Below are 27,949 nucleotides of genomic sequence, written 5' to 3'. Positions count from 1 at the left end.
ACTGTCCAACCCAATACTTAGCAGGGGAGTTATATAAAAATGGAAGTGGAGCATGAAAACGGCATGATGTGGATTGTTAATGTCTGCTATAGACTGCTCACCATCATGCTGCTTGTTGCTGGGTGCTGAGCAGTGCAAAGGGTATGCAAATGTTGTGTTACATTAGACTGGGGTCACATTTACCAGACGCCAAATAACAGAACATGAGCAGAAAAATTATTTTATTATAATTATATCATTATTTATTGTATTTATTATTTTTTTAAACTCATGTCAATCTCACTCATCAATAGTATGATTATAACAACGTTATAATGATAACAATATCATCAACAACAAAAATTATCATCATCATATTTATTTATTATTAGTATTTTATTTTGTTATTTTCTTTTGTCGTCCATGTCAGGCACGCCCACAGCCGGCAAGTCCATGACGTAGGCACGGCGTATGTTGTCATAGGAGAAAAGATGGCGTCTGTGTCAGAAATGTACGATGTTGGCTGGGAAGGTAAGACAAAAGATAAAACACGTTCTCCTCCAGTGTCATTGAGACACATTATGATATTCACGGCATTCAGTGTTTGCTTCGTGTTCCTTTTGTATAAGAGCGTGGGGGAGAGTTGTCGCCGTCCCAGACTGAAAATACGAGCCGACATGTCAGCGTGTAATGCTAGTTAGCATGGTCAGCTAACGGGTCAATCGACGCAGTGCATCCATACCAGCCACATATCCGTGATGTAACTTGGTTGTCAGTGTTGCTAAAGTTGTGTTTCGTGTAAAGCAGTAAGCGACGTGTGTCTGTTTTCAGATGACCACAAACGTTTTTGGTGAGCATGTTAGCATGTCATGGCTAAACGACAAGCGGCTAACGTTAGTTAGCCATAGCTACATCGCAATTGATTTAATAATCTGCTCTTAGTGGCAGTGCCGCATTGTGCATTTAGTGTGCTAGGAGCACAAACATTTCCGTAGTGATTGTAAGTGAAATGTGTTTCTGTGATAATCAGTGCTAACTAACTGCTTTACTGACTTTGTGTGTGTGCGTTTGTGTGTGAATAGCTCAGTAATTTGCATTCCACGGTATGACTACGTCAGTCAACGTTACTACTGCATATTACAGTGAAGCTACATAATATTTTGTTTTTCACTGTCTCATCCTAAATGGCGAATTTCACAGTTCTGGAGTTAAAGGAACATGCTTGATAACACTATGTCGCCAACTGTTGAAACACAATTTGCCTGTATTGTTTAACATCTTTGTCCACAGAGATGAGAGACAAGCTGCGAAAGTGGAGGGAAGAGAACTGCAGAAACAGTGAACAAATTGTGGATGTTGGTGAAGAGCTCATCAGTGAGCATGCATCGAAACTGGGAGATGACAGTAAGTGTGTCATGAATAAATACATCAGTATGTAGTTTACATTATTTCATGGAGGACCTGTTAACAATCATACACACCGAGGTGCATTGTTGTTTTCCGATCATTAGAAATAACATGAGACTGCTAGATGATACTTCCCTTTTATGCACTAGTCTGTATTTAATTTTATAACAGCAAAACAAGAGACTGTATTGACGGGGGAAAATTGTGGACAAACTCATTTTAGCTGGGGAAACATTCAGCTGTTTTGGTAAGAAGAAAAGGGACTGCTTGTCACAAGTGGCATTGCAAGTTTCAACATATGATACTTCAACCACCTCAGAAAATATCACAGTTTTATGTTGTACAATAGTATGCAATTATTGAAGTAAACTGATTAAGATCAATTACTGGGTTGTGGGGAAGGGGTAGGATTAAATAAGTATCCAGGCTCCTTCTACTTTCTAGTCATTTTCAGGCATGTCAGTGCTTGTTAAAGGAATATACTTATTTCTGTTTTGTTTTCACATGTCTGATTAAAAACATAATGTCTCTTTGTTTTATCTTTTTAAGCTTTATTGTAATTTCACAAAATATGGTATATCAACACAACATAATTATTTTTAATAAAACGTATATAGTAGAATTCAGTACCTTGGATAAGCAAATGCATTAATGTTGATACAACAGTATACCTTAAAAGAATTACACTACTGCAACCCCACACAGGTTGCTTGCGGCAGTCATTATATTAAAATATGGTCGCTCATATATCAGCACCTCTTATCATAATATAGAAGTAAGAGTATAGCCTGCACATCTGTTGGAAGTTTCAAAAGCATTTTTTGAACAAGGATCTTCTGCTTTGTACAGCTGAAAACCACTGAAAGTCTCTCTGTAACTGACTGTGGGTACATCTGTACAACTGTGAGATATGATTGATCCAAGTCAGCGATTTTCTGCTGGCTAGATTTTTTTTCTCTCCTCTCTCTTGTGGTACATATTTTTCTTTTGGATACGTTTCTGAACAGGATCTTAGGTTTCCTGTGATGTGGAAAACATAGATAGATGGAGTCATGGCAGAAAAGCCAAATCCAATAATACAAGATCACTTGTTTTAAACAGATATTTAGGAGATTTGAGGGTGAAAAGTTGAATACTTAACTTGGAAAGACTCAAAAAAGCATTGCTGGCTCTTGGTTTGCTGATCTAGATGATGAGTTGGCAGTTTCACAAAGAAATAAACGAGTAGCTTATCAGTAAAGGCAGAAAATCATTTTAAAAGTTGACTATATTGCAGACATACTGTAAGCTGGGATACAGTTAAAGAGTGACTATAAAGGCCTGATAGATGTATTAGTAAGCATGGTTGGTTGCTTTAATGCGTATAGTATGCTATCATCCAGATTTCCCATCTGGGGGGATTAATATCATCTCGTTCTATGCTGTTGATTTCTTAAGATTTCCCTTTGTAAACAGCAGTGAGTTTTACCCTACCATTTACATATGGTAGGTCATGGTTTCCTTTATAATGGTACTGTCCTGCTGCATAACCCCATAAAACTTTCGCTTTTCCCCCTAGTCATTATGATTCATACAATCCTCAGAAGAGGCGGGTAAACACTTAACATGCCATGGTTTTATTGAAACCAGCTCTTAAATTGGCTGTGAAATGAGATGGCAATTATCAAAACAAGAGCTGGAATCATTAAAGTCAAGAAAAACTAGAGGCATTTGTTTGTTTTGGCAAAACCTGACCCAAGTTTTTGGGTGGAGTTGGATTTTTGTTATTCTTTTCAATTAACGGGGGTGTTCATTTGGCTGAACACATCCAGTTTGCTTGTCAAAGCTGTCTGTCTGACATGTTGTATTAATGCCATTAATTGGCCTCTGTAGCCAGGCTATTATGCATGTTATGATTATGTTACAGTTGAATGAAAAAATTAAAACTACAAGAATTTATAGCTGACAACCAAGTGGGGCATGTTAAAGAAATGGTTGAGCCTGTTAATACCATGACTTTATCTACAAGCATATCAATATAACAGTGTTGACATTTTCAGACTTGCTTGACATTGGTTATATTTATCCTAACATATTCAACCATAAGGTCCCTCCTTAAATAACCTCAACAAGCATCATGTAGTGCAGTGTAAAAAGTGTAAATGCCTAAATGACAAATGTCTCTGTGACCAGCTACAAATAATCTACAAGATAATGAACACATTGGTATTACATTTTTTCTCATCACAGTAGCAAGACATTGCCGTTATGTTGCCCATTTATTTAAAAAATGCAAGCTGTGGAGATGTGGAAAAAGTTTTTTTGAAAAAGTCCTCTGGAGGATTTTGTGTATTACAAATGTTATCACCTTCCAAAAGTAATTCGCTGTAATGTAAACATTCATTCATCTATCTGTGTTGAAAAGTGTCAGGATGTTTAGAACCGTTCATGTAAACATATTGGTAATGCTTCAGCATCACTCACTGATCAAATTAATTTTATGCTGTGTTCATGTTGAAATACATATTTGATGTTTTTAGTGAAAACGGACACATTATGATGTTAACCCAACCACAATTAGCTGTTGAAACTTGTTCTGGCATGTGAACTACAGCAACTGTTAACACTGTCACACTACCCGGAGTGAGGGATGAGAAACAGCATGGCCTGTGCAGAAATGTTAGTTCGGTTACTTTGGTTTCACACTGCATCAACAGTGTTTTTAACTATGCTGGTATTTTTCTTTCTCACTAAAACGTAGCATTTGCTCAGATTAAACTGTCCTTTCAGAGTTCACCTTTTCCATGTCACATTGAGTTTATGTGAGGGAGACATCTACTGATGAGGAAAATGAATTGTGGTTGGGTGCGCAGGTTAATTTTCAGATAGTTGAACTGAGATTGAGAGGTGATTATTACAAATGTAACAATTTATTTTCTTTGATAATGTTACACTTACTCTCCTCCAATTTAACATGAACTGAAATTGAATTAGCAATTTGTTTCCAACTCACTGTGGGGAAATTAATAACATGACTGTAAAGCCTCACACAAGGGCGTGTACTTGAAATGTTCCCTCATTTATGATTGCTACTATTATTGTAGCGCCGTCCAAGTTTTAAATTGGTGTTTGGTTTTTAACAAGCAACATTATCTATAATGTATTCCATATAGAGTATATTATAGTAAATGTAGCGTTACATAATAAATGAAATGGGAAAGTTCTTTGAAGTCTCAAACTGTTGATTCACATCATTGAGGTTCATTTGTGTGAGTAAAAGACATGATGTGCAGCTGTTGGGGAGGCCTCTCTCAAGTTGGGATGTCAAGTGTACAGTTCAGTATATCATTTTTTCATGTTTCAGCAGACAGTGGAGTGGAAAGGGCGTTAACACAGTCTTCTTTGTCTGTCTCCTCTGCCCAGTATGGATTATTTATGAGCAGGTGATGATCGCAGCGCTGGACTGCAGTCGGGATGACTTGGCTCTGGTACGTTTTCACCGCTCTTCCTCACACACCCAGAGGCTTCAAAAGCCATTGCTCACTCTCTCACAGCCATTCCTAGTTTACAGCACCCCCTCTGCCAAAGTGAAAATCTGATTTTTATTTGGCCAAATGGTATTACTCTGTCTGTACTTTGGAAAAACAATTTGCTGAGAGTTGGAATTAGAGGGTGTAGCAAATGAGCGGAGAAGCATGCTTCAAGTGTTAGCCGAACTTGGCCTTCATTTATGGAGTTCAACTGCTTTTTCCCTCAGGATTTATTTGCCATCCTAAAGCTTAATGTGATGTTTCTGAGTTCATGTTGAAATATTCATAGCTCTGAACATGCTCGAATCTGCATGAAATAAAAACGACAAAAGATCGTGGTTTTTGAAATGGTTCATCTCCATTCAGTATGGATGAAACTTCTTGGCAAAAAGACTGACTCATTGAGTATAGAAAAAGCAGAACTCATTCATTTGAATTACTTGTCTGTTGGCTATCCTCTCAGCCCCGCTGCCAGATTTAAAACAACAAAAAACAAAACAAAACAGAAGAACCAGTCTTCAGCTGATGGATAGCGCAAACGATTCAGATCACACTGCAGACTTTTTTTTTTTAAACTCATTCAAACTAATGCTAAATGAGACTGTTCCCATTCCTCACCTCTTTCATGACTGTGTGATCAAACAAATTCAAGCTCTGTGGAGAGGAGGAAGTGGCAGAGAGCATCCTCACTCTACTTTTTACAGCAGCAACTGTGGTTGGCTAAATGGTTACCATACAACAGTAACAGCAAACTTTCACATTGAAGACTGTGAAAGTCACCTTTTAACAGTCAGTGCGTCAAGGTCTTGAGTTAGAACTTAGCCAAAAGACCAAGATGTCCATTTAATGAATAACACTGCTGCTACCCCACTATTATTTTTGCGAAATACCTACAAATAAATGAAATGACTTACCAAGAAAACGGTAAAGAAATGTAGTTTTCACAAAAGTTCCCCCTCTCTCCAAAAGTTCTTCTATTTTATACTCTGGTTCGGTACTGGTATGCCCTTGTCTTCATAGCGAACAGCATTTAATTTTGGTGTTGCTGTCAACAGTTACTTGTTTTTATTTTCTTGTATTGTTGTCTTTTCCATTAAACGCTGAATGTCCCAGAAAGCGAATGTGCAACGAATCAGGAGCAGGAATCGGACGTTCTTGGCTTGAGAAAATATAGTGCCATAGTAAAATGCTGAAAATATTCTAAATATAGCATACACTGAACAGGGCTGCAACTAGATAAGGAGTAAAGAAACCAGAAAGTTATTACATTTGAGACGTAGGAATCAGAGACTTTCCTGCTTCTCAAGCACAGACCTTTTTTCTTAAAATGTTAGTCAAACAGAAAACTATCAAAATAGTCGGCGATTGATTTGAATAGTTGAAAGATAATTGAATAAGTATTGCAGCTCTACCTTTAAACAGATACAGATGTTTTTAGGTGGTCTTTGAGGTGCCTACAGCAGTATATTAATTCTTATGATAGAGTACTACTCTCTGTTCCTCCAAACTGGGGGCGTGCTGACCACCATCAACTGTAGTTAATACTCTGACTGTGGATAAGTACCTTATAGGGATAGTTTGGGTATTTTGTAGTGGGGTTTATACGTTTGTTTAGATGAAAAGGGCCAAAACCGATATTTTAAAGACAGGTGGTTTGTATCTGTAGAGGTATGTGTCTGTGTGAGAGAGCTAGAGTGTAACAAAGTTTAGTTACAGCCAACTATAATTGGTCTCTCTCCTCTGCCCACATCCTTGCAGACCTGTCTACAGGAACTGGAGAAGCAGTTTTCAGATAGCCACAGAGTGAAGCGATTATCGGGCATGAGGCTGGAAGCTCTGGAAAGGTAAGCATCGTGCACCAAACACTCCAGAGGCAGAGGAGGCAAAAAACAGCACAGCCTCACTGTTGTGCATGGTACTTTGGGTGGCTTGGGGGCAAGAAACTGTTAGCAGATCCTAAGTGGTACAATGCTGTGGGTGTGTGTAAGTACAGTGTGTAAGTACAGTGTGTGTGTGTGTGTGTGTGTGTGTGTGTGTGTGTGTGTGTGTGTGTGTGTGTGTGTGTGTGTGTGTGTGTGCGTGTGTGCGCGCGCGCGCTGGGTAGGATGTGTTTATGTTGGATCACCCAGCATTCCTTTGGAGAAGGGAAGAAAGGTTCAGTGCTGGGTAGTCCTGTGGCCCTTCAGCTTGACTTAGGGATTCCCGGGAAGGAAGTGGTCGGATCCCACTGTTATTTTGGGGGTCTCTCAGTCTTCTCTGGTTTCTGTCCCTCAGTTGTGTCCTTATTTTGTTACTCCTCATCTCTCGATATTTTTCTCTCTTAGCCCTCCCTATTTTCATGCTTTCATTTCTGTCCTCTTTTGGTACAGAGACCAAAACAAGTAACATTGTAGCCCCCACCCCCACCCCCACCCCCCCACACACCTGGAATATGCAGAATGGAATAGGAAAGATAAACTGGGACTATTTTAAGTCTGTACTGAGCTAAAGTAAGGGAATTTAATCTGTTTACTACCTCGTGCACATTCCCCACCCGGATCACCATTGCTGGTTTATCGGTTATGTCAGAGTTTATGTGATAATTGAGAGTGATTGCTTCGGCACTGTCAGATTAAATAAACGGCACACTGGGATCTAATTGGCAGCAGACAGGGCTACACTTGAATGACACAGCTTCAAACAGTTAGGCCCTTCCCCTCCACACATGCACACACGCACACACTTGGTTCCTAAATAAATAAAGCAAATCAAAGTGGCTCGTGAGTGCTCGCCTGGTGCCATCTGAAATCTCCCAAAGTGTGGCTGAGTAATAAAGTGAATGTGAGGGAAGCAGCAGTGCTGGAAGTGGGGCTTCTCAGCACTAATGGGAACCAGAGTTGCTTCTGTCTGCTGCAGGCTGTAGGCGGGACAGTTTCTGATCACTGGTCCCCGCCTTTGGCTGCTTAAACGTCAGTGTTACAGATTGTCCCGAACAGGAAAAAAGTTCTAAAATCATCCTTCAGCGCCTGATTTGACATGACAAGGGAAGTGCACATGCCTCCTGTTCCCAGATTTCTTTACCGTATGATTTGATATTTACAGCTCGTAAATTTCCCTTTTTAAACAGTATCATGTGTGCTCAGTCCAACAATTTGAGGCACGCTGTGTTGAATGTTGTTGCTTATCAGGCTCGTGTGTATTGTGGTAATACTCTATGTAAGAGCCAAGAGACAGACAACTGGACCAACATTTAGCTGTGGATCTAGATGTATGTAAAAGCAGCAATTAGTTTTTGTTTAAAAGTGAATCAAACTGGATACAATCAAATGAAAATACAAGTGAGCTTTGTTTGTATTGATTTCATGACTCATTTTGAAGTGATATAAGACTCTCACAATGTCGGCTGTTTGACCAGCAACCGAACCTGAAATGAGTGTTTATTTCTTCCGTTAGATCACTGCTGATTTCTGTACAGCCTCACTGTAATCACAGGAACCTGCCACGTTGTATACAGAAACTTGATTACCCTGAACTGTTGCTTGATTTCCTCACTACCTAATTTTACTCAACTTGGGACTGGGATTGGTTAAAAAACAAATGTGTGTTATTTTCTCCCTCTCTGAAGGTACGATGAAGCCAACAAGGACTACGATGCTATTCTCCAAGACGACCCCACCAATACGGTAAGACTGAGGTGCAGGGAAAGAAAAGAGGGAAAATCCCTCTCGCTTAGCGTTCTACTTTGCTTCGCTTTGTGGTCTCAGCGTTTTGGAGGGCTTTAAATCTGCTGAGGCACTTCGGTGTGAGCAGTGTGAGTTTGCTAAGTTAAACTCTCCGTGGCCTCTCTGACCTCAACCACAGTGCTGATCAGCCTATCACCCACACAACTGGAAAGGGGCTGGGTGGGTGGGTGTGTGGGTAGGTGGGGGGTGATTCATGGCCTTAGTCAGTGGCAGACATGTTTGGTGGAAGTAAAGCATAAATAAAGGTCTGGCCTTTGAAGATGGTGATTTACTGGACCTCGTAGACCCCCACCCTGAGTGAGCAGGACACAGCTCCTGCCCCACCCTCTCCACTGTCCTTCACCAGTTTCAGGTGTAAAGTCTGCAGTGTGCTGTGCAGTCCATATAGACGAGCCCTAAATAACCCTTCTCCTTACTATCTTCACATCTCAATTTACTGTTCATCTCTGTGAAATAAGTCTTGCTAGTGTTCTGCCAATCCTACGCCACCAACCCGAAACATAATGTACCTGCTGTTAATTGTTTCCATAAGGACATGTGGCCATGCAAGAAAATAAATCTTTTAAAGGGTTTTCAAAAGAAACCATGACCTTATTTATTTTGGCTGTACCTCTCACCCTTCACCCCAGAGATGTTCAACAAGCCCTGGTGCCATGCTGACATATGGATTGCTTTAGATGTATTAAACATGTTCTCCCATTCCTGCAGACACAGCATAGACATTTGTGCTTTGGATGCCATGTGAAGATTTGTCGCATTGATATAAACTTTACCGAAGAACTAATAATCCAAATCATGTTCCAATGCACCTGACCTTGGTTGCTCTCACCGTGGTATAGAGGAACAATCCCATCTTCATCTAGCCACAGCTGCTGCCTTGCACTGCCTCTCGCTCCCACCTTCACTTCTTGAGATCATCTCTATTTATTTTACACTCTTGTTGCTGTTGGAAGTTTGCAAGTCGGATTGGCAAGTCAGCCTTTAAAACGGGACAGGACTGTTTTTATGGGCAGCTCGCTTCAGTTGGATTTCAATTTTTGAAGATTGGTCGGATCACAGGATGTACTTTTTGAAGGCAAGTGGTAGGCTGAATGTCACAACAAAAGTGTGCATGAGTTGTGATTTGTGTTCCATATATGAGCTGGGAGGCCTAAAGCACAATTATTTTTAACCAACAATTGTTTTTATACTCTTTGAGAGCTTCCATGTTATTGGAGGCTATCAAAAGTGCTGATGCTGCCTTAAAACAAACCTTGGGCAATACTGAAAACCAAATAATAAGCAAAAATATTTCTGTCATGGTAGGGCTGAACAGTTAATGGTAATATGGCCAAGTGCAATACGCTTTGGCCTACAAATCTTGTTCTCCAGATGTGAGAAAACATGTTTGTTCAGTACAGACTCCAGAAAATGTCACATCATCATGATTTAATAGTTTTTTTCAATGGAAATGAAAATTATGATGCAAAAAATAACCATTCCCACTATTCATGAATCATAAGGCCATCATAGTGTCACATCTTGCAGCCCTACGTCATAGCCAAATTTCATAATTTATACTGAAGACTAGATTCATGTTATGTTTGACAAGGGAGATACACTGGCATGTTGCAGTGAACATTCTGAAATGATTTTGTCATTTTTTTTTGTCATTTTCAAATGGGAATTACCTCTGCAAATCCATCTTTAAGTTTATGCTGTAATCTGCAACAAATTGGTTCACATATATGCCCTCTTTGAACAATGGGAGTTGTAACTTCAGTGAATCCCAGGGCACCTCCCCGACATGGCACAGCTCTTTTGGGGATTCCAGGGACGTCCTCAGAAAGGGAATGGCCAGTTTCCTGGTTACTGCCACCCAAGTGAGCGGATGCTGTCAGTCAAACCCAGGGCCGGGAATGGAACAACACAGGCGAATAGGTCCTCTGTGCCTGGGATGTTAACCTTAAAACTTTTTCCCACAATACTTGTCCTGAATGACTTGGGTGTAGTGGCAAAGGGTGGAGCAATGATATGATGATGGGTCACCTGTCTTTGAGTGAGGGCTATCTCCTCCCTACATGTTCTCCAACATGCTCTTGTGAATCAGACGGAGGGACGGGCCTGAGAAATGGCGGAAAATTGGCGACCACAAGGAAGACTTGCGAGGCATCCCAGCATGCGAAGCAGAGATTGGAAACTGAGCTGTTGTAATTACAGGCTGTGGAATAGATGTGGTACCCATTAACCAAAATTGTTGAATCAACAAAAATTGCTCAAGGTTTTTTTGCCATGGCGTCGTCCAAAAAATGTTTCAAACTCTTAGCCCTTCCATTGCTCGCTATGTTCCAATACCTACAGCAATGATCTGGCAAAATTCTTGTCTGCGTGCGTAAATGCATTTCTTTCCACCTTTTCATTTCTTTTTCTTCTATTTAGATTGCGCATTGCCCACAACAAGGATCTCCAAATTTATTATTTTTTGTAAACATTGAGTTGCCTCAATTATTGCAATAATAGCGAATTCCAGCATTCTCATTTCCCCCTAATTGTTCGATATAAAAAGCTAGTATTTCTTAAATAAGCCACTGAGGTCACATAGACGACTCCTGAGGTTGACCCACAATCAAATGCAATTACAGATTTATTGTAGGACGAGATTATATTTGTGTGGGTCAAGTTCTCTGAAATTTAAAGCCCCAATTCAGAATTTCTTGCAGTGTATTTGCAAAATGTATGAAAAATGTTTGATTTGCAGGTTAAAAATAACAATCTGTTTTATAACCGATGATGATTGAAAACATACGTCTGCAAGATGTAAACAAATATCTAGCAGCATTTTATCTACTTTGCTCTGCTTTCCTTTTTTGCTCCATCCAGTTTCAAGTATGTTCAGTGCTCTACGTGTGCCACCCTCGTTTTGATGTTTCTTGTAGTAAAACTTGTGGTAGGTCGTAGCAAAGAGCCAGAGGTGATGTAAATAATCCAGTTCTCACTCCTGAGGTCTCCTCAGTGTGCTAATTAAAAAAGAATCACGACAACAGAGGGATCAGACCAACTGCCAGGTTTTTCTGGATCATTAGTTAGAGAAAGGAGGAGAGAGAGGAGTGGTTTGGAATTGCTCCTCGTTTAATAAAGTGCCGTGTGACTCTCTGGGCTACCAACTTCCATATGTTCCTTTGAGCCCCAAGTGGTTCTTTATCTGGAAAAGAAAAAGAAAAAGGCTGGAGAGAGAAGAGAGGTAGGTGTGGTGATGGCGGGAGTGCACAAGTCCAAAAATTCAGTATTGCAGATTCTTTATTTTTTTTTTTTTTCAACTTCCCTTTTTCAGTATTGGATGAGGAAAGTTCACATATGCTTGTAATTTTAGTGAGAATTCCTGAATCTCACATAACACCAAATAATGGTTGAGTGCGCTGGACATAAAGTAGTGTGATCTTTGTTTTATTGTCAGAGGACATTAGAGATTAATTAAAGGGTTGACATTTCACTGCTGATTGTAGCTTAATAAATTCAGAACATGTTTAAATCATTTTCTCTCAAGTTGGCTTTAGATTAAAAATATATACTTCATAAGCAAAACGTGTGTTTTTGCAATAAGATACGTCATGGTGTAGCTAGAAAACCTTAGTTTTCCTGTTGCCAGTGTGCTTTTTCCTCCGAGATGCTGAAATATTGCTTGTCAGTTGAGGCTGCAGTGTCTCTGCAGGTTTCAGTCACAGCCTGATGGATAAGTGGATTTCTTATGATGGCAGTGTCAGAAAAGACCCAAAATTTACAACTCCCTAGACATGACTCATACACAGCCCTCAGTGGCTTTGGTTATGAGTGCAGGAGAGGAAGCCCCACTCAATCAAGTGCCACACCATAAATAAAATAGGCTGTGACAGGGCAGTGCACTTCTAATGGAGCGGCAGCCTCCTGTTAAGGTTTTCACTTACTACCAAAAGGAGGAGGGTTAGTGGGAGTAAAATATTTGGAAAAACTCTGAGCAGCAGGGGTAATAGTATCTAATTCAGATTGATGAGAATCTAATCCACCTTAAGGTCACTTCAGCATCAAAACGGAGCGGAAAGCAATTTTCAGTTGATGTAAGTTGGGCTGGTGCAGCAGTAGATGCGTGCCCTGCCGGCAGGAAGACAGGCGTTGGGGTTTGGGGGAGTGTGCCATTTTCCCCACTTGGTTAGAGGATGACTCATCACTTTATCTCAGCTACTGAGCTCATTCCAGCTCCCAAAGATTGACTCATAATGTGTGTGTCCATCTCCTGTTGGACATGGCCACTAACTATCTACAATTATGCTTTGGAAGGCTTGTATTTGTTTAAATTGCCCAGTGATATAGCAATAAACTAAAAAAAGTAACTCTAGTGCCTCCTGTGCTTTTATTTTCACAGCAGTTGTTGTGATGCAGTGCTGATTCATCCTATAGAAATGGTTCAGTCTCACAGCAAAACTGGGAGCAGGATTGTGGTGAACTGAAAATACGCTAATGTACACACTTCAACTCACAACTCTTACACTCACTCATCTTCTGTCCCCTCTTCAGACAAACTCGAGGGGCCGAGTTCCTAATCCTGTTTACTCTCTGCTCTACAGGCGGCGAGGAAGCGCAAGATCTCCATACTGAAGGCCCAGGGGAAGAGCGCTGAAGCCATCCGAGAGCTCAATGAGTATCTGGAGCAGTGAGTGTTACAAGAGGGGGAAGAGGGTCAGATCCCCCCCCCCCAGCTTTTACTTTAATTAAAAACCGCGTTTGCTTTCAATTGAACTGGCACAAGTTGTGCATGAAATCCCAGCAACTCTTGCTCCTACCTTTTAAATTTGATACCATTTCATGGCTTGCTAATGTGGATTTTATTGGATGAGTGTCAGTATGGTTATTGTAATAGAGATGTTTTTACTTTACTGTGTTACAATCACATTCCCAGCTTTTGAAATGACTGTTATCAATGTAGAACTTAATGTCATTTTGTATTTCCAGGTTTGTTGGGGACCAAGAAGCATGGCATGAGTTGTCAGAGCTCTACATCAACGAACATGAGTACTTACATCTTTCTAATTTATGCAACTGTGTTATCTTAGTCATTGCTATTATTAAATGCACCATAACATGACAGTTCTGACTTTAGCCTAGTTATTCGAGGACAAAGCCCCCTCCATTATGTATTGTTTTTCCATAAATCTAATCAGTATACAACTCACACTGTGTGGTTGCTGTGACCTAACAAATTCAAGCAAGACGTTTCCATTGACTATCATGCATTAAGCATAATTTTACACAGAGGATAAAATAAGTGATCTCTATCATTGAGAGGATTATCTTATTAGTATTTGATTTATTTCAAAATGGCAAACTTTAAAGAGCAACCAAGACCATACCAGAGTTACTTACCAGATCAGTTAAAACAAGTCCACGATGCCACCAAATAACCGAAATAAATGAGAATTTCACACAAAAAAGGGGGGATAGATCCAAACCACCTGCAGATCAGAGCAAAATGTACAGAAGAGAACATTTGACATCTTCTTCTTCTTTCATGTTTGGAAATCAATTATCTGTTTTCAGTAAGGCAGCCTTATGTAGAGGGTGTACCTGTCAATTTAACGGGGCTGCACATCAGAATGATGGCTTGATCTGTAGAGGGCCGTTGGATGGCCACAATGGAAGGCGGTGAGGTGCCTGTCTCAGCCAGGAGCCTGAATGGAGCCCTGTCGATGTTTGTCACATAAGAGTTGTTTAATAGGATTTTGGTCGTAAGCCCCCTCTCCTACATATGAGAGCAGACAGACTCCCCGGCCTCCCACTGATATCTCAGTTGCCAAGGAGAACAGCCAGACAGACGAGAGTGTTAGAAAAAAATAATTTTGTTTGTGTCACCTGTTATCCCTTCTTAATTGTCTCAGGCTCAGAAGTTAGTGAAGCAGTTTCTGTAGTTTAACTCTGGTTTTATATGTGTGTGTGTGTATGTGCGTGCTGGTCACTCTAAGGTTGCTTGGTTGCCCCAGTATGATGGCAGTGGCAGCAGGAATGTGTTGCGCGGTGAGAAGGCTACTTATTGGATATTTCATGCTTTTGTCTGCAGGGCTTTATTGCTGTAGTAGCCAGAGGAAATCCAGGGGTGAGAGGATTATCTCCCAGCTTATCCCAACACTTCTAATATCACACCATTCTCTCCCACAGCCCCTTATCTACAGGCGTGTCAATTTCTTTTCTTTGTTTTCTTTATTTTGGGTTACAAACTCCCTGTTTCCCCTCCTCCTCCTCTTCCGGATAGCTTGGCATTATCACCACTCTTTTCCATAGGGATAGAGTAGGGGGGGCAGAGGGAGAGAGCACTTGCTGTGAAATTCCCAGGAGAAGGTGGTGGCACTTTTCTTCTCCACCCCCTGGGCAGAGAAAACAGAGGGTGATGGAGAAGCAGGGAAGAGAAATAAACTCTCCTCCCCTCACTGCACAACACCCTGGGAGCTAAAAATAAACAAAGCAGTGCGTCTGTGCACCGCCATTGTCGGGGTCCCAGCAGGCATCAGTGTTAACACATTAAAAACGTAATTAATAGCCATAGAGTTGACAGTGTTAAAACAATCCTTATGCTAGTGGTGTTTGGACAGGAGAATATTTTGTCTGTTTGTGAGTCAGAATCTACTTTTGGCTCTCACTCTGACCCAGCTTATGAGGCTGTTTGACAAAATTGGACTGGTCATCCAGAATTGCAGGATAAATAGTAATCATTTTTTCAAACATACTCCACACAGTCTGAATCCATTTTTGTCTTAAATGCAGTCAGAATGTGGTATTAAAATGAGGGGAAAGCCACTGCTGATGGTTTTACTAACCTCCAAAAGAAACAAATGTGATTCTTACAGTCTCGCTCATAATGGTGGCTACAACCTTACTCAAGCACTGTGGTGAAGAGTGAGCTTAGGAGAGCAGCTTGGTGTTGGTGGGGTAAGATGGCTCAGAGGAAGAGTAGAAGAGGTAAGGGTCTGGCTCTGGTACAAGATTCTGGTTGATGGCTGATGGAGCAGGCCACGGCCACTGCATGAGCACATCTGAAAGTCTTTATGGAGAGGAAGTGGTAATTGTAAGCAGCCCCCAACCTTCCAAACCCCCTCTGATCTCCCCCTCTTCTCAACCCCTTCCCCCTGTTTATTTCTTTCTTGCTCTGTCCCCACCTTCCTTTCCCTCCTATGCTGTTAATCTTTCAGCTCTTAACCACGGTGGACTTTAAATAGACTGATATGTTCTTCATGTTGTGGTAGGCAACATTTGGTCCCTGCAAAACATTTTAAAAAACCTCTGCATGATAGCATGTCCCTCATTTTTCACAAGTGAAATTACTCCCCATGTATTAGTGTCGAAGCCTGTTGACGCAAGCAGTGGTCTTTTGGTTGCTCTGTTCTTTAAACTAAAAGGTTCATTAAGAAACATGTAAAATCTTCTAAATAAAATGAAAAAATGGCATTGCTTGAAAGTGAAAACTTGGCTACAAAGAATGACATGAACTTCACATGTGCTAATAAACAGCCAATGTTTCCCCATTTTCTGTTTGTCGGTCTGCTTCTGCCTCGCTGTGTGTGTGTGTGTGTGTGTGTGTGTGTGTGTGTGTGTGTGTGTGTGTGTGTGTGTGTGTGTGTGTGTGTGTGTGTGTGTGTGTGTTGGCTTCTATTTTGTTAGGTGCACAGACGTTTTATGGCTTTGTGTTCAGTGATATACTGTATCTTAGCCCGTCTTGGCCTGGGTCTGTGAAGGGGAAACTGTGTATTAGAAGCGGAGTGGCAGCAGATTAGTGTGAGGTCAACAGCTCAGCAGTCTGCTGCTGAGAAGTGATCTCATCTGAGTATAGGCACAGTGTGCCAGCTCTTACTGTAGTGCTGACCTCAGGAAGGTAGTTAACTACACATTAAAGGCTGAAAAAACACACAGACGGACAAGATTGATCCTCGGTGTGCCCAAAGGAAGGAGAATCACCGCACTAGTAGACTAGATAGTCTTTTACCTTTGCCAGCTGTGTTGGCTAAATAACCTTTACTGTAAGCCTCTAAATAAACTTTATGTCACGAGGGGCACATTTACAGATCTGTACAGAAAAGTCAGTTGCATGAAAAACTGACCCGCACCCCATGCAGCTTTCAATTTAGATTTATACCTGCAAATTTATTGGGCATAGATGTTGTGCTTCACAGTTGACCAAGCTAAATGATGACACATCCACAGCTGTATCAATTGACTTACTGTTTTCCTTGTCATTTCCACAGCTATGGAAAAGCTGCGTTTTGTCTGGAGGAGCTGATGATGACCAATCCTCACAATCACTTGTACTGTGAGCAGTACGCTGAGGTAGGTACTCGCTTTGGATGTCCGTCGTCAAGCATGGGGGCAAACTGTGGAATAAATGTTAGCTCTCTGTGAATGGTGCTTCTCTGTAACACAGAGAGACGTGCACTTAACGTCACTGGGAATATCGGCTCATGAAAAGAGACGTTTACACAAGGTTGTCATGTATTGCTTATTCAGATGTCGTGCTGTCATTGCTTGAGCTGCCCTTCAGCACAGCTTATTGGCCGTGTTTTATACCTCCTCACACAGGTGAAGTACACGCAGGGGGGGCTGGAAAACCTGGAGCTGTCCAGAAAGTATTTTGCCCAGGCGCTGAGGCTGAACAACCGAAACATGAGGGCATTGTTTGGTCTGTACATGGTAAGTACTGCTTTGCATGGAGAGAAAGTGGGAGGGAGGCAGAGGAAGAAAAAACAGTCTAACCTTTTTTGTAACCCTGTGGTTTGTCAAGGTTGAGGCTGGCCGCTGAGTGTGTCGAGCACGACTGTATTCTGTGTGTGTTTCTTTTTGGGGGGGTGGGGGGGGGAGTGAAGAAGGGGCTCTCAGACAGGTCAGCTCACTGCTGACTCAGACGGTGAACTCCAGCATCGGAAAAGTCTGCCCCTCTGGAGCTCTTTATTTTCATAATAATACCCCTTTGCTGAGACTTTTTTATGTTTATGACTTGAATAAATAAAGCACTCACATAGTAAAAAAGAGAAAGGCGCAGGAGAGAGCAGCACAACTGCTGCAAGCAGTTTGTCACTGGCAAATTATCCAACCAGGTGCCAGTTTGATTGTAGTTTTGGCCCAGCAGTTCTTTCATCTGTACATTTGTTTAAACAGGATGTTGTCTGCTAGTGCCAATGCATCATATGTAAGTGAGACTTGACATAAAAACACAAACGAACCAGTACAGGGAGTGAAATATGGTGAGGGGAAGCAGGTCTAACACAGAGAGCCCCTGTGTTTTCCTTCCTCTGTGCTGCACTGGGAGTCTTCAGGTAGTCCAAACACCTCCGAGCAGCACATACCCTCTGAAGGCGCTCTGAGGTGGAGGTACGGGAGGAGCAGGGCAGGGTCAGACCAAGACATTCGCTTCTGTTAACTCTCATGTTTGTCTGGAGACAGAGCAGGCCCTGTACGGATTCCTGACTAGTCATCCACTGACACTTGAGTCTTTAATGGATACTTCAGGTGGGAGTTTATTCCATATCAGTCACAGATCTGTCTGAAGAGTGTTTTGCAGATTGTCAGCTAGTCTTGGTAGCTCCAGGTCCTGACAGGTGCAAGAGGTTCAGTGAAAGGGCAGGAAACTTTCACCATCTAACACTGAGTCAATTCGGCAAAAGACCTGGTTGCACTGACCACAGTCGGGTTGTGGGTTAGTTCCTCACAACACTTGCGTGGGGATTCCCCTCCATAATGGTACATGCTGTTACCCGGGGATAGCCTGTCTGAGTTGACATAATCTAAATTAAGGCTTCTCTTGAGTTAAAAAAAGAGAAGAAGTAAAGAAAATGCTTACTAAAAATTACAGAAGCCAAACCATTTGATAGAAGAAACAGGGCCAGGTTGATTGGTGTGTAGTTAAAGTTTCAGCGCAATGGTAGAGCGGGCTTTGAAGTGCAGGCAGGGTAAGCCCTCTGGGGTTTGCTGTGTGGGGATGATGGCAGGAACATGGGAAAGACACGGGATTTGTGGTTCGGAGGGGAGCTGTCGGGGCAGGCAGAGACCGTGATTCACACAGCGCTCCTCTCACTGCGTGCCGCTTTTTTTCTCGAAGGCATACAAGGTCCTTTCATCGCCGGGAATCGATGGTGTTGGAGAAATTAGGCCCCCGTTAAGTGACAATTTACGTATGAAGCATTAAAGCACTCACTTTTTCCTCCCCATAAATGATTTCTCCTGTGTCATCAGGCCAAGGTCTGTTTTTTCTCTTCACTCTGCCACAATGACTAGTGGAGTGGTAGATGGTAAGAGTGGTTGCACATTCATCTCAATTACGCTTTTATTGCTGTTTCACCAAGTTTTGATATAAGAACACCCCTTTCCCTGTTCTCTCCTTTGCTCCCTCTTCCCCATTTTTTCCTCCAGTCTGCAAGTCACATTGCTGCCAGTCCAAAAGTTAGTGCCAAGGTGAAGAAGGACAATATGAAGTATGCTGCTTGGGCTGCCACTCAAATAAATAGAGCCTATAAGGTGAGTCACGTATAGACTTTAATTCTATATGTTTTTCTTGTCTTGGCTCCGCATCTTTGGTGTCTCTGTCCTCTATTGAAAACATCTCCTTACTCTTTCCCACATCCCCATTCATCCCACAAGACAGTGAAAACCACCGATCATATTATCTCATGACTCTTCTGTTGTGTTTTAGCTTTCGTGGGGTATTTGCACACAATATCCAGACATCCAGAAATCCCCTTATTTGCATAGAATGCAAAAAGCATTCACCACCAACAAATGACCCCCAAAATCACATCATCCCTGAAGGCAGCCTTTGACTCGCAGTGTTGTAATAACAACCCCAGTGTCTTTTGCTGTGTCTGGGTACGTTTACTCTTAATGTGTTTATTTAAGGCCACAGTGTCTGCGCAGACTTTATCCCACACACTGCCTTCACAGAGCTGCAGGCTGATTCTCCGAAGACAGCAATCACTGACTAGACTGAGAACAACGGAACTAGAAAACTCTGTGACAAAGGGAGGTTCACTGACCCTCAAGTGCCTTTGAACTGGATGTAGTTCTGGATGTAGGAGATCCCCAGCAAATTCATGAGCCTAATGATAGATTTTAATGTAATTTCTTCAGTTGCAGTGGTTTTTCATTAGTTGTACATTTCATATGACATAAAAAAATAACATATCTTTCCCAGGTGTTCCTGATATTAAATGTAATTTCTGGGGAAGAAACGGAACTGAACCCATTTGTGGAAGAAAAAGAGGTATATGTTATAATATAGATAGTAAGAGTGGGCAATCAAGGGAGATGAAGGTTGGAAGTAGTTTTACACAACAATATTATCATTTTTTTAGTATTAGCCTTTAAAAATTTGAAAGCATTTAAAAACCTGTGCGCCATCATGATAAAATTACATAATATGTCAATTCTACAACAAGAGAGGTTTATGTTTTCTGCAAGTAGGTGCTAAAAATATATGAATGTATCAGTACCGGCATGGGCATCATCCAAACTCATCATCAAAAATCAAATGTTGTGCAATGCTTAATGAAAGTGTATGTTTTTGCATACATGCTCACATATCAAGCAAGGAAGGGTAAAAGTGAAGAACTGTTCCAATGGTGTCACTAAAATGGTTTATGCTGTTGTTATGACAACTAAAGTATAAAAGCATATTTATAAGAAGTCACATTTGCCATGTGGGCCATATGTGTTGCTTATTTGGGCATCAACAGTTAAACGTGTAATAAGCGGTTTCTTGCTCAGCTTGTGTGGGTCCTGCTGAGAGAGAGGCTCCCCGCTGAGCCTCTAAAGACCTCGTCTCACCACACTCATAGACACATGTCACATGTTGAAGACTGTGTCGGAAAAAGTGTGCCTGCGAGTAATGTCATGGTGAATTGCTGCGCTCTCGTTGAGTTCTTGTAGGAGTGTCAGGGAAGAGTTCTGAGATTCTACTCAAGGTTTCACTTAAAGTGGACTGTCTAACTGCCCAAACTGTTTCCCTCGGATGGGCAAGACTAAACTTTAGTGGTGAACCCTGGGCCAAGAGCAACAGTTGTTGTAAGATATTGTAAAAACGCAGAAAAGTACTATACGGGAGCCCTGAGAGGTAAGTTTGAAATATTCTTTTTTTTCCCAGTTTGATTTAAAAAAATAAATAAATAAAAAATGATTCCTGTGTTTATGACTGAAGAAATACCAGGATAATCTGTCCTAATATCTTGGAATAAATCTCATTTGCCTCTAAGGGCTATAGAACTAGCATCCCAAGTGTGACATGCAATGCTCAGATTATAAAAAACAGTTAACAATAATGAGGGATCTACATATTTAAAGACCCAGTTACCTCGCAAGAAATTTAACTTGTAAAAGCATTGTTATCTTCTTTTTTCTCCTTTATTTTTTAAGCTATAAACATCTGGCAGGCCAATCAAACCTTATGGCTGCCCTCGAAGATACAAATCTCCTTGATAAACATGAAAATGTTGAGGTGGTTTGGTTCACAAAAATGGGTCAATCGGATGACTCAGTTGATGTCAAGTCCACACTAACTGCACTTTGATCAGTATGCTTGCTGACCTTACCTCGCTGTTTTAGAGAGTCTTTGATCCCAGCAAGAGACAAGATGAATATCTCAAACTGCTAACTTTTAATCATAAATCAGAGGCCAAGAAAGGGAGAGGGACAAAGTATGAAAAAGGAGAACGATATTTGGAGCTTAGCCTCCAAACATCTGAAGAAAATAAGTGAAGGCTCTGAGGCATCAGGCTTTGACAGGACAGCTGAAGCAGAGCAGAGTACGGTGAAAGGGTTTACAGCCAGATGTTTGATTAGGACAGCGACAGTCCTGTAATTTTTGTCAAAATTCCTGTTGCAGCCTGTAAATTACCTCTCTTTTCCGTAGACACGTTTCACTAACTACACTAACTAACTGAATTTTATATTTTTCTTTCTAACTGGTCATAAATCCATTATTGGGAGTTGCCAGGCTCTATAAAAGTACATCAAACATGTTTTTAAAACAGACCAATTACAACATAACTTTGGGACCTCATCTGAAACTTGTTACAGAAATTAGACAGTAGCGTAACCAGAAATGTTACACATGTTTTCCTTGCTTAAATATTTTCCTTATTGCCAAGGAGGTGTGGGAGAGGGTTAACCCACAGACGGGGAACACACATCTGTGTTTGGGTAGCAAATAACTGTCTATTTGATTCATTACAGCCAATGTCACCAAACACTGCCATGCATATGACAATATACACCCTGTTTTTACAGCTACATGGGCACAGATTTCAACTGTCATTTAGCACTTTGCAGTGATTTTAGAGAAAAATGTCAATGTTTTGATTTGAAAAATTAACCATTTTCTGACAACAGCTTTTATATATTACATATTTATTAATCCTTCACACCTCTAAATGGATCAGTGACACTGGAGTTTAAATCAGTGTCAGGGAAGCTGAGATGAGCATCACTGTCGTACTGTAGCGACCCAGAGGAAAATAGTTTCAGTTGAGTTGTTATGATGACACTCTGAAATACTTAAGCTACTTTCACACGCCTGGTCGACACTGCGTAAATGTTTAGGTGTTGACTGTATATGGTTTTGACCCCTGGTGATGGTAATGAAACACTTCAGTCAGTCAGTCAGTCAGTCAGTCAGTCAGTCAGTCAGTCACACCTTTGTCCTCCAGGGAGCATGTGAGCTTCACACCACCCCATTCTTGGTCTTGTATTTGTTGAAGTTGCCTGGTCATAGTGAGGTTGTACTTGGCTGTGACTACGTCTGTGCAGTAGGTGAATACAAGCCCTGCACCCTGCACATATGTGCGTGACAATGTTTTTGTAGTTGCTGTGTGAGACGAGTGAAATGACAAAGTGTAAGGTTAGCCTCCTTGATTTTTTCACTCCCCACCTCCAGTTAAATGACTTCTGAGATCTTTTAGGGAGCAGCGGTGTGGGCCTCCATCAGGCAGCTGCAGGCTGCTTTGGGCTTGTGCTTGCTGATTGATGGCCCCTTTAAAGCGTTGCTCGTGTCAGTCGTCCACTTTTATTAGGGCCTGGTACCTGGTGATTGTCATACCTCAGTGAGAGAAAAAGGTGGGCAGGTGAGTGCAAGTGGGAGCAGACGTCAGCGAGAGGTCAAGACTGACTGGGGCCCGTTTAAGAAAAAAAAAAGGTAATTACCTTGGTGGGGTCTTTTGACATGTAAAAGGTGTGCGTGTGTGCGTGTGTGTGTGTGTGTGTGTGTGTGTGTGTGTGTGTGTGTGTGTTGTAGGTGCAGGGGTTTTCAAAGCAGCACTGTGTGGCCTGCCCTCCTGCCCGAACTCTCAGAACAGATTCTCTGATGAGCTGCTCTGTCACGGACCACAGGCTCCCACTGCGTCATGACTCTATTATCAGATGCTCTAAATAGATGTGGAGCTGTCTGGTCTGCTCCTACTGTTGTAGAACAGGGCAGGAGTTAATGTGGTGGTCTCACCTCAGGCTGAGGAGATAATTGACTACCGGGCCCGGGGTAATGGCGCATTAGGCAGCAAGGCAATGAAATGCACTGATCATTATAGCTACCCCCACCACACACACACACACACACACACACACACACACACACACACACACACCCTAAATCTAGAAGAATGAGTCACACGTGGAAATTACGTTGCCAATTGCACACCTTAGCCAACTGCCCTCTCTAAGTTTGGCAAAAGAGGAAGGAAAAAACTTTTGCCATGGAAATAGTGTATAGGCTAGGTTTAGGCTGCCGTTGGTTCCTGTTTGTAGAAGCTTGAGCAGGGCCAAAGGTTGAATGAATAAATGCGTCACGGCGTTAAAAGCATGGCTTCATGTTGAACATAGAGTTGAGTGTTGTCTGTTGTCCTGTCTTATTCCACAAACAGATTTTGAGGACAGACTGTGTGTGTTTTTTGGGAGAAAGCCAGGATGGTCTTGTTGAGGTGACAGGAGTTAAATTTCTCCAGCCAGCAATGTGTGTTTCAGGTATTGAAATTATTATGTTTACAATGGATGTTTGTGCTTCTGTCTGATCAAGTACACGGACACTCTCAAGGGGCACATCGTTCACCTTGGAGGACATGCAGAGGCAGCAATGAAACAGTATCCCCTGCCTGTGTTTGACTCAGGGTAATGGTGTTTTCACAGTGATTTAATTGAAAGACGCCTGCACTGCTGTTGCCTACCGCATGTCCTTTGCTGTTCAACTGGGTTGTGGTTGCTGCTGAAAATGCAATGCTTCTACACAGCAGCAGAGTTATATATGATGATTTATGTACTACAAATTGTCCTGGTACTTGTCCCTCCATACACAGGGTTTGAAATTGCACATTTCAGACACTCATTCTCATGTGGATTCTGGACAGTGTTCTCAGACTTGGTTCAGGACATTACCTAGACTTGTCCTTTCACACATGAAGTACACAACGAGGAGATCTTTGTCAGGCATGTTCTAATCTACTCGAGATACATCATTTGGTATGGGTGAGGGACAGAGCTTAGGTAGGACAAGCAGGAGGCAGGACATGATGGCAAAAAAAAACTGCTGCAGAACAGCTGCATCTCTTGTCCCACTATCTTAGCGTTGGCCCTTATGACAGAAGTTCCAGTCATCTCTGTAGTTAAGACTTTTTTTTTTTTTTTTTTTTTTGCCAAATGACCTTTCCCCTTGCCCCTGTAATATTTGTGTTCCATAGGTATCATGCCATATCGGGCCAACTGATTCAGAAATCGCCAGTCACACAGACAACCATGGGCCATATCTGAAAAAGTTCAAGGTTGCAATGCATGTGTGAATGGGACAAAAGCCCATTTATATATTTGCTATTTTCCTAAATTTTGGTTTATGAAAGAAAATGTGTAAAATTTGTTATGTATGTCCTCCTCAGAATGCAATGTTGTTACTTTGATGACCCCCTGTCTCTCATCCAGCCCTATCATCAAGTTAGAATTTTAATGCATCCAAAACTTTAGCTTGTAACCTAATACCGTCTCCACTGAAGACATTCCCAGCAGCCTCAGCTGCACTTTTGTATTTGGTACAAATTGGCAAATGCTAGCATGCTAACACAGTAAACTAGGGAGCCGAAAATGGTAAGCATTATTTCTGCTTAACATGAGCATGTTAGCGTAGTCTTTGTGGGTATACTGGCATGCTGACTTTAGCTTTTAGCTCAAAGCACTGCTGTGCCGAACCACAGCCTCACAGAGCTGTGAGCATGGCTGGCTCGAGGTTACAAGTCTCTTACATTAACAATAAATGATAATGTACAATTACAATACAATAATGTTGTTTTAATTTAGTACATTTTAACACAATCTGTATGAACATATATTTTATACTTTAACCCACATCAGTTTGAAACATAAATCTGGGTGAAGTGAGGCTAATTGGACTAACCCTTTATTATATCCCTGGTCCCCTGCCCAAGGTTAAGGAAGTTGCCTTCTTCTGTGGTATTTTTGAGGGGATGCCTTGTCTTCCGCAAAAATTAATTGGGTAGAAAAAGTGTGTGCCTTTATTTGCACGCATGAGTAATCCTGACTATGCTTGTGGATTATAATTTGCGGCATTTCCTGTGAAACCCTTTGGACGCAGTGCCGAAATTAGAGCGGAGTGTTATTTACTCCTGTACTAGAGGCCATGGAAATAGACTAATCATTTGAGCATCCTGTCTCGGAGCTCTCACACACAGAACTAAAATGGCACTTATGCAAGATTCGAAGAAAAACCCTCACATTAGAGGTATTATTCTACATTGCATGACCTCTTTACCAATTCTATCTAACGACCACTGTTGTCACTCTGATTATTTTTGCTTCTAGCAGTGCAGACTGATGTTTTTGCTGTGTTCAAGTGTGTTTGGCCCTTGATTGCTTCTGCTGGCAGAAGGACCTAATGTTCTGATGTTCTCTTTTCCTCTTCCCTCCTCTCCTCTCTCTTTCTGTCCCACTTGGTGTCTCTTCCTTTCACCTTCCCTCGCTGACATGTAGCTGGCTGGTCGCGGGACCAAGGAGAACAAATGCTCCATGAAGGCGGTAGAGGAGATGCTGGAGTCCATGCAGATCACCATGTCCTAGATGCCCTCTTCCCTTCTGCACACACAGCCACTTGGAGCACCATGGCAGCTCAATTAGCCTCGCTAATGTGACCAGAACCAGATTTTTAACTGATTTCCTTTCTTCATCCCTTCAACTTTGGTTCTGTAATTGAGTTAACTTGACATGGACAATGGAAGACATTTGTTTCAAGAGCAAAGATGTTTTCAATCATCTGGAAACTACAAACAGCACATTTCAAGTAATACAACTAATTAAAAAATGTTCTACATAGTGATAACCTAGCTGTGACTGGATTATACTGTCCCTCCCATCCCATGCTGTCTTTTATGTTCACCTTGAGCTGATCGCTAATCATCCACATCAAAGGCTATAACTCTGTGACAAGGAAAGATAACAAGCTGTACAGTAAATGCTATTTATAAAGACAATGTGGAGAAGACCACCTGTCTGCACTGAGGTCCTTAACTGTCATCTGTAAATGAAACATCTTAATCTAATAAAACATTTTTTTCTTTTGTCTAATCTATCAAAATATCTTAATAAAAGCAGGACTGATTCCGAGTTCAAAATGAATTATTTTCTTTGGTTTTTGTAGCGGCATTTGAGAAATGTTAAGTCGGTTGATTTTTGGATTTCCATTTATATAAAGAGTCATTTTGTCCCCAGCAGTGACACAGTAACACATTTGAGCTTGCAAAAATTATCCTGGAGAAGGATGAGAGACATTTGTCATTGTGGCGGCAGCAGTGGCAACAACAAGGACATCTTCTTTCCCAATGATTCCAGCTGGGAAATTCTGCCTTCCAATTACTCTGGACAGCAGCTGAACCAACCTCAGCACACTGAAGAACACCTCTGCCATTTCAGTTTAAAGAGCCTCAGAGATCGCTGCCAGTAATTAACACGCCACAAGTCTGAAAGGGGAAAAAAAAAAATCTTATTCATGAATCTGGGAACTTTCATGACAGGCGGGGAAGAAAGACATCTTAGTGCTGTGAGAGGCTAGTTTCCTCTACTGTTACAGCGGTGCGCTTAGTTCACTGGGTTCTGTAATTGTTGAATCTGAATTGATCCACATGATCATCTTAAGTTGTCGCTCACCCGTGCAGGGTCAGCTGTTACTTCCATTTCTTTTGTTTATTAAGTCATGGCAATTGTCTCATAATTTCACTCTTCGGCTGATGGAAAACTTGAGCGTTGAGTTTATGGTCTTTTTTGGACGCCTTTTAAATTGAGAGAGGTCACCAGCTCAAAGCCCCGAGTGTGGAAAGCCGTTTTGCTCAAGTTTTTTAATACTCTCTGGCCCTGGTCAGTGGATGAATGTGTCTGCATTTGATTTGCCTCACCAATCTGGCGGAACCAATGAAAGCCAGGGGACGTTTGAGCATAAACTGAATTGAGTTATTTTTACAGGAAAAGGGCTGAGGGTAAGTGAAGCTCTGTTTGAAGACTTGCAGGGTGAACGCTGTTTGATTTGAAGCAGTGTGTTCCTTTCTGTTTTAGCTTCCATGTTCACATTGCTGTGCTTGCAAAGGTTTATGAGCTTGTAAATGGGGAATAAAGGTTGTCAATCAGTTAGATGGTCACCAATATATGAGATATTGCTATCCAGTGCCAACTATACAGAGACAATAGTGCCATCTGTAGTCTGGATGAAGAACATATGAGTGACAGCATGCACCTAGAAGTAGGCTGTCACCGTTGTGCATCAAACATCATCCAAACTTAACCTGTATTTAATATTATTTCTTGTCTGTCTGCAATTCTGATTTGCTGAGCCAAATAAAAAAACAAAAAGGTGTTCCGCACCATTTATCAGTCAAGGTTTCTGATAAATCCCCTCCTTGCGTTCAGCTGTGTTATCCAAACATATCCTTGTACAGTCAAGGAAAATAGCGCGTTTGCACTGCCGTGGGTTGTAGAGTCTGAATAAACCTTAGCATCACTTCGCGCCCCACTGTTTACACACACCTCTAGCTCCTGACAGCCTTTCCAACCTTTGTCCCAGTGGTCCCGCACTTATGAGCATCTCATCAGCCCATACCTGGACAACAGAGCCAGACCAAAAGACAGGAGAAAGGCGTTGAGAGAACCTTCTAACCCCACTAAGCCGTTGGCTCAGTATAGTGCGTGTAGGGGATTCACTATTAGTGCTGCCCGTAATCCTGGATTCCCTGGGAGATTAGCCCCTGGAGAGGGTTTGCTTGTCCTCAGCTGCTCTACTGTGGCCAGGTTAGCAGAGCCGGATGAGCTAGGAGATGATAA

The 27,949-nt window shown here is 41.7% G+C and overlaps 1 protein-coding gene across 2 annotated transcripts; it reads left to right on the top strand.

Moving 5' to 3' along the window:
* Nucleotides 1–409: 409 nt before the first annotated feature.
* emc2 (ER membrane protein complex subunit 2) lies at nucleotides 410–26,257 on the top strand. 2 transcript variants are annotated; one of them, XM_037073511.1, is made up of 11 exons: nucleotides 410–510; nucleotides 1,270–1,383; nucleotides 4,789–4,853; nucleotides 6,654–6,739; nucleotides 8,500–8,557; nucleotides 13,195–13,280; nucleotides 13,580–13,639; nucleotides 16,858–16,939; nucleotides 17,189–17,299; nucleotides 19,016–19,120; nucleotides 25,616–26,257. In XM_037073511.1, the coding sequence occupies exons 1-11, from the start codon at nucleotides 471–473 to the stop codon at nucleotides 25,700–25,702; spliced, it is 894 nt and encodes a 297-aa protein (XP_036929406.1). In that variant the 5' UTR covers nucleotides 410–470; the 3' UTR covers nucleotides 25,703–26,257. The 2 variants fall into 2 exon arrangements, with proteins under 2 accessions (XP_036929406.1, XP_036929407.1); XM_037073512.1 differs by lacking the exon at nucleotides 410–510 and adding an exon at nucleotides 699–829.
* The last annotated feature ends 1,692 nt before the right edge of the window (nucleotides 26,258–27,949 follow it).

Source organism: Acanthopagrus latus, chromosome 17 (assembly GCF_904848185.1).
Source record: "Acanthopagrus latus isolate v.2019 chromosome 17, fAcaLat1.1, whole genome shotgun sequence".
Classification (NCBI taxonomy): domain Eukaryota; kingdom Metazoa; phylum Chordata; class Actinopteri; order Spariformes; family Sparidae; genus Acanthopagrus; species Acanthopagrus latus.
The sequence above is the reverse complement of the archived record's forward strand: the minus strand, read 5'-3'. Positions and strand labels throughout refer to the sequence as shown.

Excerpts from the sequence above, each read along its gene's own strand:
- emc2 (XM_037073511.1), top strand. The coding sequence starts at position 471 with ATGGCGTCTGTGTCAGAAATGTACGATGTTGGCTGGGAAG. Across the intron at positions 511-1,269 it reads GTACGATGTTGGCTGGGAAG|AGATGAGAGACAAGCTGCGA; the intron begins GTAAGACAAAAG and ends CTTTGTCCACAG. Across the intron at positions 17,300-19,015 it reads CATTGTTTGGTCTGTACATG|TCTGCAAGTCACATTGCTGC; the intron begins GTAAGTACTGCT and ends TTTTTCCTCCAG.